At 39.6% G+C, this 12,289-nt stretch overlaps 1 protein-coding gene across 1 annotated transcript in view; it reads right to left on the bottom strand.

The window, feature by feature from the left end:
* The window catches only part of IGF2R (insulin like growth factor 2 receptor), a 59,539-nt gene that overhangs the window by 25,036 nt on the left and 22,214 nt on the right, over positions 1 to 12,289 (bottom strand). The window contains exons 10-23 of the mRNA XM_086460410.1: positions 11,944 to 12,047; positions 11,377 to 11,541; positions 10,924 to 11,064; positions 10,360 to 10,506; positions 9,350 to 9,481; positions 8,818 to 8,965; positions 7,456 to 7,633; positions 6,757 to 6,872; positions 6,176 to 6,338; positions 4,505 to 4,684; positions 3,326 to 3,427; positions 2,587 to 2,688; positions 1,750 to 1,924; positions 232 to 399 (exon numbers count right to left, since the gene is read on the bottom strand). Coding sequence (XP_086316536.1) covers positions 232 to 399; positions 1,750 to 1,924; positions 2,587 to 2,688; positions 3,326 to 3,427; positions 4,505 to 4,684; positions 6,176 to 6,338; positions 6,757 to 6,872; positions 7,456 to 7,633; positions 8,818 to 8,965; positions 9,350 to 9,481; positions 10,360 to 10,506; positions 10,924 to 11,064; positions 11,377 to 11,541; positions 11,944 to 12,047 — 2,021 coding nt within the window. The remainder of the gene's footprint in view (positions 1 to 231; positions 400 to 1,749; positions 1,925 to 2,586; positions 2,689 to 3,325; positions 3,428 to 4,504; positions 4,685 to 6,175; positions 6,339 to 6,756; positions 6,873 to 7,455; positions 7,634 to 8,817; positions 8,966 to 9,349; positions 9,482 to 10,359; positions 10,507 to 10,923; positions 11,065 to 11,376; positions 11,542 to 11,943; positions 12,048 to 12,289) is intronic.

The following is a 12,289-nucleotide window of genomic DNA, read 5'->3' on the forward strand; positions in this document are numbered from 1 at the left end:
TCTCTTGTGTATACCACTATGTTCCACATCAGCTTCTTGCCTGTCGTTGTAAGTTAAGCCTGCTTCAAACAACTTACCTCCTCTCCCTCTCTACAACTTCTATGAAGACTTCAAGTCTTAAAAACGTCTTCACAATAAATATTCTTAAAGCCCTCCTCTGCAAAAGTCTGCCGTTCAGTTAATCCTTCCGACATTTGTTGGACAGAGACCATCCAAATTCCAGGTACTTACCTGTAACCTGGCAGTCTACAGGAGCAGGAGCACAGGCCAGAGCTGTGTGAAACTCAAAAAAAGTATCATGGATGTTCAGCACACTGTTTATCTCTTCACGCACAAACTTGAGCTCTCCAGGATAGGAATCATTACAAATGAAAGTCACCGTGAATGTGTCTGATGTTCCTGTAAAAGAAACACTTATCTGCTACTGGTTCACTTGGTTTGAATTTAAGTTCAAGCTAACAGCTGACCTTAAAATTTTCTAACAGTTTCTTATTGCTAACTGCTTCAAGGAAAATACTACTGTATTGTTTGGGGTTTTTAGCTATAAATACACAAGCCTTCTTTAGAGATCTCTGCTAAATTGCCTAGCAGCCACAACTGTCTCTCCATTCTGGAAGACTAGAATGCCTTGAGACAGTTCAAGACGATAATAACCTTCATTGAACTGTGCTTTTGAGGTCTTTGACACGATATATTTGAAGAAACAGAAAACCTACAAAACACCAAGCCAGCTGTACCAGTAACCTCTAAACTACACCACACAAAGTTTTGGGTTTGAGGGTTTTCTTTGTAAGTTCAGTATACTGACTGCAGAACAAATAATACTGATACTATTTAAGCAGCATATGCTAAGTTCTGTTTAGTAGTCCCTTCCACAGCCCACAGGAAACGGTAGAATTATGGGGGGACAGTAACATTTGTCATCAGTGTATCCTAGTGTTACCAAAATGGTACAAGCTCTTAAAGCAAAATATATGAGAGCCCAATCAGTGGTTTCTCATTGGATATTACGTACGAAAACATTACGGCCAGGAAAATAAGAAGATACCACCACAGTAATTTGTACAGAGGAAAAACATTCAGGAGTATCTGAGACTGCTGAATCCAAAAATCCTGTTTTCCTAAAACCTTTTTGTTGTTAAGGTGTCATATGCCTTTCTACAAAAAGTCAATTTCAGTACAGCTGGGAAGCATGTAAAATCCACAAGTAAAATACATGGTTTTCATCATTCTTACCTGCAAAACAAATTAATGAAGCAGGTGCACATGAGGTACTAGAGCACTTTCTCAAGAAATTCCATTTGAGAGAGAATAAGCCTACTGAAAAATGACCCTTCACATATGAAACAGCTTTAGAGACCATTATTCATGAAGCTGAAGCTTAAAGCAATGACTACACTTAGTAAAAAAGCCAGAGTTTGTTTTGCTTGTTTTCCCAATTTGACTGTCAATTTCTCCATGTGAGGAACAAAAGTTTTCATCTACTCAGTAAAGAAAAAAAAAAAATCCTATACTTTATTTAGTCTGTTTCCAGGAGTTCGAAATGCACATGTATTACTGAAAACTGAGCCATTACCTTCCTGCAGGATTTGATTTCCTCCTACAATTTTCATACGAACTAGCTCATTTAAGTGACTAAAACCAAGCCCAGTAGACTTTAGTACACAAACAAAGTCAGAAATGAAGACCATTCACAGAATGTTTGTAAAATATCGGCATCCATCTCTACTGCATATTTCCTGAACTCACCTGATTGTAGATGAAGAGGACCCCTGTAGGTGAGAGTTAGAAACCCTTCACCAGACAGATACAGGGTTTTGTCCAATTCCACCAGTCTCACTGATGTCAGATTTTCTGCTTCACATCCAGCAGCTGTTTTGCCATTGATTTCACCACAATCTGGCATGGTTCCACAAATGTTTAGCTAGAATTTTTGAAAAAATGTGGGTGTACACAGTATTAACTGCATCAAAAAAATTAGGTCCACATAGTCATTTCTACATCAATAGAACTCACTTGTCAAAAACTATTTCAAACAGCATGAAATGTCTGTCATTTCTAGACTGCAAGACAACCAACTATGACATAGGAACAGTACCCTTAATCTTCATCTTACAGGGTCCATAAATTCTCCCCACTAGAAGTACAGGGTGAGGTTTAGCAAGTTTATTCTTAAATCAAAAAAACACTATGGTAGTATCTGTGGACAGCCTAGGACTACTGATACATGCAGATTGCATTAAGAACATAGATAGGGACAGATTAAATCCCTTTCTAGGCTTCCACCGTCCATTTCTTCAGCACCAGCAGATAAACTGGCATTATGTAACAGAGTCCCTAACCAGAAAACCACACCTTGAAAGTGCGGCTACCTTATGTTTGCTTAGAACTAGAAGCTTGATGCTTTTAAGACCACTCAACATGAATCACGTTATCTTCCATTTGTCCCCTCAAGCAAAGTACTTTCTTGCCAACTCAAATTCCATAAGAGAACTGAGTCAAAGCTCCACTTTGTTCACCAAGCAAGACTGGAAAAATGTAAAAACAGAATCCATAAACAACAGATTGTACAGTCAGAATCCTTACCAAGAACGTTTTCCCAATGCCAGTAGCCATATAGCCTTTTCCAGAATCTAATGGCTGCAGATTGAACAGAAAGCCAGTGTTTGGATCTCGCACAGAGCAGGACTAGGAAAAAAAAAAAAAATTAAAACACCATTATTTTCTCCTTCTGCATTTCCTCTGTTTAAGTTTTACCCCTAACTTGTTTAAGGAGCCAAAGCAGTGATTTACACATATTCCTAGCCTGCCTACCAATCAACAATTTCATCTGGACAATCAGAATACAGCTCTGGCAGTAGCAACACTTCATTCAATTCTTTGCACTGCTGTCCATTGACTTCAGCCACATACTAAAGTATCAAAGTGTAATTTAACAGATGACATCTATCAGGTTAGCTAAGAGCAAGGAAATTTTAACTGAGGGCTGTTTTCAGACTAACATGTTTATTTTGAGACATATAAAGTAGAAGAAACCATATAGCTCAGTGTAAAACAAAACAAAAAAAAAGGCTCATTTGATGATCTGTACACAAACAAGAACAATATACATCCTTACATACAAAGTCAGGTTTCACTAGCAACCTTCTAAGGGAATGAAACATTCAGTGCCACAGCAAGCAAGTTGTTCTCAAGAGAGAGCACTGGAATACTTTGGTCAGAAGTTAACGCATTTCAAGAACACTTCAAGAAAGCAGTAAGATATCACAAGACTCTGTCATGATCAACTTGAGACTATGAATACAATTATCAACCCCTTCCTCACCTGAGAATCATCTTTTGTTTCCTTGATTGGACAAGCAGCCTCAGTTTCCCACAAGAACGTGACCACACATTCCTGAATAGCTATAAACCGTGGGCTGCTACTCTGGAAACAGATTGCAGAGAAAAGACCAGAATAAGTGTAACAGCCAATACCTTCCCATGTTTCGAGATTCAGCTTTATGAGAAACTGTCAGGTTCTTCTAACAGACCTCACTACAAATGCACACAACTCCCACCCTGCTTCCCTCTCCCCTACTTATTTTGAAGGTCACTGCTGAAAACTTTGTCTAGCATGTCATTAAGCTTTAGCAAAGAACTGAATCTGACATCCAAATATTCAGATTAAATTCAATACTGAATCTATACATGCATACTCAGACCTTGCCTCAGTCTAAGCCTTGAAGAGTTTTGGGGTATAACGCATAGTCCACTATATATATTAAAAAAAAAAAAAACAAAACCAAACAAACAAAAAACAACCCAAACCAAAACCACAACACACCAAACCAAGCAACACAAAACTCTTAGCTGAGGTAACAAGGTAACAGGAGTATTAATCATACATACTTCAGGGTTTTCAGGCAAAAGCAAAGCAGTTCATAACTGCTCCAACTCACAGACTCCCACCGTACCTCTTGGGCTGAAGATCATGTGAGTGAGGGGAGTAAGACTTGCAGCTTCAAAAACCAGCAAGAACAAGCCTAGGCAATCTCCAGTGTAACGATCCCCTTTGTTTAAACTTCAGTATGTAGGGTTGTATTAGCAAAAGCTTTACAGATTTAAGAACTCATCTAGAATCAATAAGCTACAGAGGATGCAAAACCTAAGCCTGAAGATGCACTTTACAATAGTCTTCCTCTTAAGAGGGTCTGCAGTTTTTGCATGTATGACTTCTCAGTCTTAAGTCCCCATTAATTTTTCACGCTAATTAGACTAGTCTGAACTATCACTGTCCACTGAGGCTGCTAGTTTTTAACTAGTTCTGGCTTATGGTAAAATACTCTTGAGACTCACGCTTCTCTAGCATCTAAGTCACCTTTGTTTTTACATCTCTATTTTAAGTGCTCAAGAAGTCTCCCTTGTCATGGATCTCCTATACACTACACATTTTCACGTAGCTTCGCATATGATGGAAAACCTACTATGACAAAGCAACAACTTAAAGAACATTTGTCCTTACAAGAGTGCCCCTGGAACAGATGAAGTGGATGGTGGTGGTATAAGTAGTTTTCTTTCCATCAGCATTGATGCACACAGAGCCATTTGCATAGGTTAGAAAAACGTGTCCAGGTCTTTCAACTACCAGTTCTTTGCTGGCAACACCAAGATTACTAATAGAGGTGACTTCAGAGTAAGAAGCCTAGAAATAAACAAACACGTGTCAGCAATTCTAAACTCAAGTGAAGAGTTACAGATATGGCCAAAAAGAAGAAAATACCTATCACAGTAATCTTGTACACAGAAAGTTATCTTGAGAGCTTTGAAGATAACAGAGCTGTAGAGATCCCCTTACATTTCTCCCCCATTCTGTACTTAAGTTTCACATATTTAACAGACAAGCTCCACAAGCAGGCATGGTTTGGGGTTTTTTGCTTTTATTTTTAGTACACTAAGGTGCCTGCAGTGCCTCACAACAGCCATCCTCATCTCAGCAGCTACACAGCTTAGGAATTTAGGGAGGCCTATGCCTCATGTGCAGTAAGTAGGATTTAATTTGTACAGCTCTTTAAAAAACAGTGTATGGAAGACTCCAGGCATTCTTAGAATTGATCTTAGGGATCTACCATGCTTTGCAAAGCCCAAAAAGCACTAGCAGAAACTGAGCATTAGAACATCAGTAAGTGCTACTACCAAGGTCCAAATCAATCTTCACTTCTGCAAGATAATTGGTGTTTTTTGTTTTTAAGAAATCATTTTAACTCAGCAACAACAACAAACAGAATAATATAATGCCAAAGCAACTCTGTCCATGAAGACTTCCACTTTTTTGTTTTTTTTTTTTTTTTTTTAACAACATTGCATTTAGGTTGACCCAATGTGCTCACTTTTTACTCCGGTGTCTTCATCAATGACGTGAAGAAGGCCTAATGTGTCTCCACTGTAAAGTAAGTAGCCTTACACAACAAGGACTAATGCAAGCACAGGGAATGTAGTAATATTTAGCTCAAGTGCCATGATGGCAACGTACAGATTCAGTCACTCAGACATCCTCGTCAAACATATGGAGGCAAGGTGTTCTCTCCATTTTACAGAAGGAATTAGGACAGGTTGGTGAGCCTCCAGTTCAACTTCCCCTACAGCTTTGAGAAGCACTGAAGCCAGGCCTTGGGCAAAGTGTCCAACCAGGCTGTCAGCATGGACATGATAAGTCCCACGATAAATTCTTACTCTTCAGGGAAATACAGAAGTAGAAGCCCATCTGCCTGTCTACTCCCCAAAGCCAAAGAGAGCTCAGAGAGGACTGACAAAGAAACTTTAAACCACATTTCTTCCGCAGTTCAATCTAAAACAAGCCAGAAGCAAGACAGAACATCCAGGAGAGCAGCCTGTTCCTAAAGCAACACTAGCAATCTCTGAGACTGCAGCAGTCAACACAGAAAACATGCAGTTTGTCTGCAATACAGAACAAAGAATCATGCAGGTCAAACATGACATTGGTACATTTATAAAAGTTAAAGCTTTGATCTTTGAAGAGATGGACGGGAGGTCTACCATTATGCAGCGATTATGCCAACATTATGGATACACAGAACACCATTTTGCACAAAGAAGCTAAAATTCACGTGCCTATCTTGCATACCCTTTAGTCTCCCTCACTTGAAAAACCAGCTGGGATAGAAAGGCTACTCACATGATCATGCTGATATTCCATCTGACAGACAGATGCTCGCCGGTCGCATCCTGGGACAGCAATCAGTGGTCGACAGACGTTTATGTAGTACTTCTTGCGCTCACTTAGTTTTGAATTATCCACGGAATACCAGTTTTCACCTCTCTTCTCAGATTTTGCTAAGCTGAGCAGGAAGAGAAAGTTCTACGCTAAGAACACATACTCTTCACAGATTCTCTCTAGCTTTCTCTGTCAGTCTCAAGAAACAAAGCAACCATAAGACATTTCAAAATAACTTTTTCCCTCTCATTTTTAAGTATTAACAATTAAAAAGAATACTCATAGGAAACAGAAAACAGTTGACAATGTAATAAGTTTTATTAAGCGAAACTATCCCAGAACGTCAACGTGTATCTTAGGAGGCAAGTCAGTATACTAGAGGGAAATACTGTCTTCATTTCAAGACACTTGTACTTACAATTATCACAACAGATGAAGTTTCTAGTGCTGCATACACAGGAAACCAACTTCATCCAGAGCTTTTATCAGACAGAACACTAAACTAGAATAGCCAAGTTATGTTGTACACGGTACTTTCCTACCTTGACAAGTCATATTGGTCCATGGTTTTGGGATCAGTCACAACACATTCCAGTGGCATTTCAGGACAAGCATATTCAGTGTACCACCTGAAGTTGTAGGTATAGTTATCTTCTATCTGAAAAACAGCAGAATAGGTCAGTGAGGCTTTCCACACAGAATATTTTGTGACTCACAGACACTCCTTTACATGGTAAGCTTTTTACTTCCCCTTGATTTTAGAATATAACTTCTCAGACTGATTTGTGTAGATCTGTTTTGCTGTAGACCTTGTTATTTGTTGTGTCACCAAAAATAATCTTTCCAAAAATAACAGAACCACAGCAAGTAGAGCAATGTAACTGCTGTCTGCTGTGTTACAGGACAGACAGTCCTACCACTTGTTACTTCTCAACCAGTTTGGGTTTTTTAGCAAGAAATACAAGATGATCAAAAGCACTAGTAATTACACGGCCCAGAGACTAGTGAATACTGAAGCAAGAACCTGAATCCAGGTGAATGGCTTACTGCTCAGTGGTCAAGACAAGCTTTATGGCTACAACAAGAGGCAGATCTACCAAGAGAAATAACTAATTCTCTTAGTCTGCTTTATGGATACTGGATATTTCCATCCATGAATCTCTGCTTGCACTGGCCTGGCAGCAATTATCATGAGGATTTTGAGATTGAGATCCTTCCACTCTTCATACAGAATTTCTTACCTGATATTCCGGCTGACCTATTCCAGCCTGACGGTCACACAGGAAAGTTATAAGGGTAGATCGCTGTGTTTTCTTCTCATCATTGTATGCTGTACCGTTTTTGTAGGTCAACTGAATCAGACCATCATAATATGAAAGTTTGGAACTGGGCAGTCCAAGACTCCAAAACTGATCCTTACTAGAAAAGAAAAAGTGGGCTTTGACACTGAACAGAATGCAAAATTAATTCTGTGTTTAAGAAAAGTCTTACAAGTAGTAAGCACACAGGTAAGTTTATAGAAGGCACCATAATAAAACAAAATAACTAAATAAGGTTGACTAGTAAGCGAGCTAGGATGAATAGAACGCTGACAAAAGGAAACTTAAAACAGGAACAGGTGTCCTTCTCTGAAAAGGAAAGGAAGTTGTACCTTGCTTAGATATCTAGAAAAGTTTAACACTCTCTTCTCTAGAAGACTGTCAGAAATATCAACTTCCCATTCTCCAGAGTAGACTTCAAATAGCGGGCACCCTAATGCTGAGCTCAGACTGGTTCCATGCAAATACATGCGGACAGTGAAGACCTAGCACTGCACAACAGCAAGTATTCTCACTCAGGGAACAAAACTGCCTTCGTATGCCCTCTTAGCTCGGGACCAGCCTTGCCCTGACTTAACACTGGCTCTATCACATCTAGCCTGACCACCTTCCCCTGAAGAATGTTTTTAGCATCTGCAATGAACTCTCCCTGTTTGGAGGGTAACTCAGAGCCAACTCAAGTACAGTTGCTTGCGCTTGTACCATACCACATCTTTGGCAATAGGCTGACCTGGAACCTGAAGTGTACAGATACCGTCCCAAACATAGCTTGTAGAAGACAACAGCAATAATGCTGTCAGTAGTGGTACACACTGGGACTGTGCCTGCGGAGCACTTTTAGTAATGGAAATACAGCACAACACGCAAGCTCTGGGCTCCACCTCCGCATAAGGCAGCCACTACTCATCCTGAGTGCAGCAGTCCTTCTTTAGGCCAGCTCTTGGAATCCAGATGACCCTGATTCCAAATTGGAGGTTGGCTTAATACAGCTACAGCAGTTAAATCTACAGCTTACACTCCCTATGGGAAACATATAGGGGAGCAATGGACACATTCAATCTCAAAAGCTAGCTGTAAGCAAGATTGCATGTGTGTGCACTTTGCTTGAAACAGTTGGCAGCATAATTACTGCACTACCAAATATTATTTTGCATGCAAGTTACCTGAATCTATTACAGGCAGCATAGTAATTATTTAGATGCAAATTGTTCATTGCTGCATACAGACAACACATCATGCTACAAGTGACCTTCTATTACAGACAAGAGAACTAGAGTTACTCACCTCTGCGTCACTTGGCATGCTGCTGATTTTGTGCCACATAACTCATCCGGCACACTGCCACAGATGTTTATGTAAAACAAGTATTCAGTAGTATTAACTACATAGTGCCCATTTTTCTTGGCCAGAGGTGATAAATCAAAAGAGAAGCCTAATCGGGAAGGAATAAACTTTATCAGTTCAATTTTTTCCTGCCACCTCTCACAGCTAGTTCACCACCCCCCAAACAAATCTTCCATTTAATTATTGTTCCAGAAACAACATGGACATATTAAAAGTACGTTTTCTTATACAGAGAGATTTACTACAGTAAAATACACTTTACACTTATTTTCCTACATGCACACTAGCAGAACATCATGCCTGTGCTGTTCTAATCTTCCATATGTATGTGCTTAAAACTGCTGTGCTCTGATGTTGGGGGTACTTAGACTTGAGCAGAATTTGCTTTACTCTTGTGCATCAAAAGGACTCAGTGCTGTGACACAAGTTCTCTCCCTCACGACCTTTCCATTTGCTAAACATAAATACATACCTGCCTGAGGATCAGAGACCTGACAGTTATCTCCTTCTGTTTTCGACAGGACACATGCAGCAGCAGTATACCAGTCAAATGCATATGAACATACACCTTCAGACATCAAGATTGGAGCACTTTCTAGATCACCTGGTATCATAAGAGCAATGTGTTACACATATAGACAGTCAGGCTGCCAAAAGGAACCAGGAATTTAAGGTTAGGAATACAAACTCCTCCCCGACAGCAGACCAAGATTAACTGTTAAAGTACCTCTCCTCTGAAAATAAGGACTAAATAGAACCAAAAATTCCTTGCACAAATTCTTTGCATCCTCCTCCCAAGAATACTGCTCAGTCTGCTCCCAACTCTTTGGAAAAAAATGTTTGCTTTGATACAAAAACCTGGGGTTTTGCTACAACACAATAGCTTTATTAGGAAGTAACGCATAACCTGATCCTAACAGCCAGCACACTTGGATGATTCAGCTTCCTCAAACTGAGGTAGAGGAACACAGTTTTTCTTTTTCCCTGCCAGATGGTTAAACTAATGGGCTATTATGTGTAGATGAACAACATTAACAACTTCTGCTAATGCTTCTGCTTTTTGTAAATGGCAAGCACTTTAAGCACAGAACACCCTTATTGGAAGAGAAGATTAAAGTATCTGATCTCAGTTCAGAACCATTCTTTCCCATCAAGACAATCTATGGAAAGAAAGCGCTTTGTGTAACTTCCAGGTATTTGGGGACTTAAACACTTACACATACTTTCATCGTGTTTGGGAGAATCTTAGTTCAAGAGACTTACTCAAGGGTCTTTAAAGAGCACTTGTATACAAGGTGAACAGAGCTTAATACCTGCAATTACATTGCTATCATACTAGTAAACAAAACACAATGCCTCAGCTTTTGCATAGAAGGAAATACAAGACAAACACACACGCTAATATTTAGCAGTCATGTCTGGGCATATTAAATGACCTCCAGTTTTTAACTGGATCAGAGAACAAGGTGTGAATATTCTCACCTGGTCTGCACACTAGAGTGATGACAGTTTTGATTTTTTTGTTAACACCACAGTGGTCTCCATTTGAATAGGTAAGTTGAATATTTTCTCCAACCTTTTTAGGAGAAGACAAAAACGTTCCAAGATTCTTACTCTTGTTTTGTTTATCTGTAAAGACAGTAAATAAATTACTTGTTTCCCTGGAAGGAAGTGAAGTTTACACTACTGAGATAATATTAACTAGCCAAATGGAAAAAGTCTTAAGAAAGCCTATCACTAGGAGTTTGGTTTTACTTCACCAAAACCGTGCTACAAAGCCTGGAGTTCTTTAGTTATAAAAGGCTACTTGCATCATTTCTTCTAGCGTCTTTGGGAGCACAAGAGAAACGAGCTCCTAACTTCTGTTTCCTCAAATAACTGAAGGCACTTAGGGCAGCCAACTCCATTTGCAGAGAAAGTGCCAAGCCTTCAGTGCCTTAACAACAAAAAAAAAACACCCCACACAAAACCACATGACACACACCACCACCCCACCCCCCCCGCAAAAAAAAAGAAAAAACCCACACATAACTCAAAAAGACTCACCTACAGAGCAAACAGCAGCAGCATCTGGGCAGCTGGAAGCTCCTCCTCTCTTCCACACTTTATGGCAGACATTGATGTAATAATGTTTCTTCCCTACCTCCGAAAAGCTACTGTCCACAGCTTCCCAGTTCTGGGCTAACTCTGAAATAAAGGGGGGTGTTAAGAACAAGTCATCAGGCTTAACTGTTCTAGCCTCTCCTTGACAAATTGCCTTTTATCACAAAAAAGGACCCACATTTAAAAACACTTATGATAACAACTACCAAGGTAGTCATGGATACAGCTGCTTTCATAACGCACTCACTCCTTTTGGGACAAAGGAAGTGAATGCCAGTACCCCAGAAACTCATTAAGAAAAGCAAAAGCTGATTAATGTTCAGCTAAAGAATTGCACTAGAGATAGAATGTAAATTCAGGGCAAAAGTAACTGAAAGCTAGTTTTCATTGCCATACCTGAACTGCGGATGAGAGGTGACAAGTCATAGTGTTTTCTCTTGTCAGCAACTCTGCAAAGGAGATCTTCTTTCTCTTTAATACATGCATATTTTGTATCCCAAGTGAAAAAATAGGTGCAGTCCACTTCACCAGTAAACACAGGAGTTCCTCTACCATCATTACCTTAACATTGAAGGTGGATAAATAGATGTTAGGTTTCCAGTGGAGGAAGGGGGGAAAAGCAAGGAGACTTGAAGACTAACAATGAACAAGGAAGATAAAAATCCTTTAGCTGCACAGGACTTGCATTTGTGGTTTTGGTTGGTTGGTTGATTTTTTTTTTTTTACTGTTGGCTAAGAAACAAGGCTCTTCTATACCTCAATATTCTTGATCATCAGTATAAATTCAGAATAGCAGTGCTACTACACAGCATAAAACAATCCTGCCAGACACAGAAATTAGTGCTTATTCTAACTATTCACTCCTTATGTTAGCTGTGGCTCAAAGCATGCATTCCTTTGAACGTAAGGTCTACTAGCAAGCAGTGAAGTCAAACCCTGAGTCATCACAGCTTTTAAACTCACCTGCTGTTTCATTGCACTCAAAGTTTATGACGGTCATTCTCTGAAAGCCGGAACTACATGCATCCCCATTCGGATAAATTAAAGTGAGATCCCCATCAGAGTATCTGAGTAAGAAGTCAGTTTTAGACAGAAACATGGGATCACACACAATCACAGTGTTCTTCACATAACAGAAACCATACTATTTATTGTCTCACTCAAAGGGAAAACAAATGCTCGTTCAACATTAATACTGACATTTCTACTGCAACAAAAGCTTGATCCACTGATTTTTCTGGTTACTTTTCACAATTTTGTATAGAGTTTAAAGAACACTCTAAAGCTATTTGAGCTGTGGTGGAATACC

This window comes from Leptosomus discolor, chromosome 2, assembly GCF_034619465.1.
Source record: "Leptosomus discolor isolate bLepDis1 chromosome 2, bLepDis1.hap2, whole genome shotgun sequence".
NCBI classification, from domain to species: Eukaryota; Metazoa; Chordata; class Aves; order Leptosomiformes; family Leptosomidae; genus Leptosomus; species Leptosomus discolor.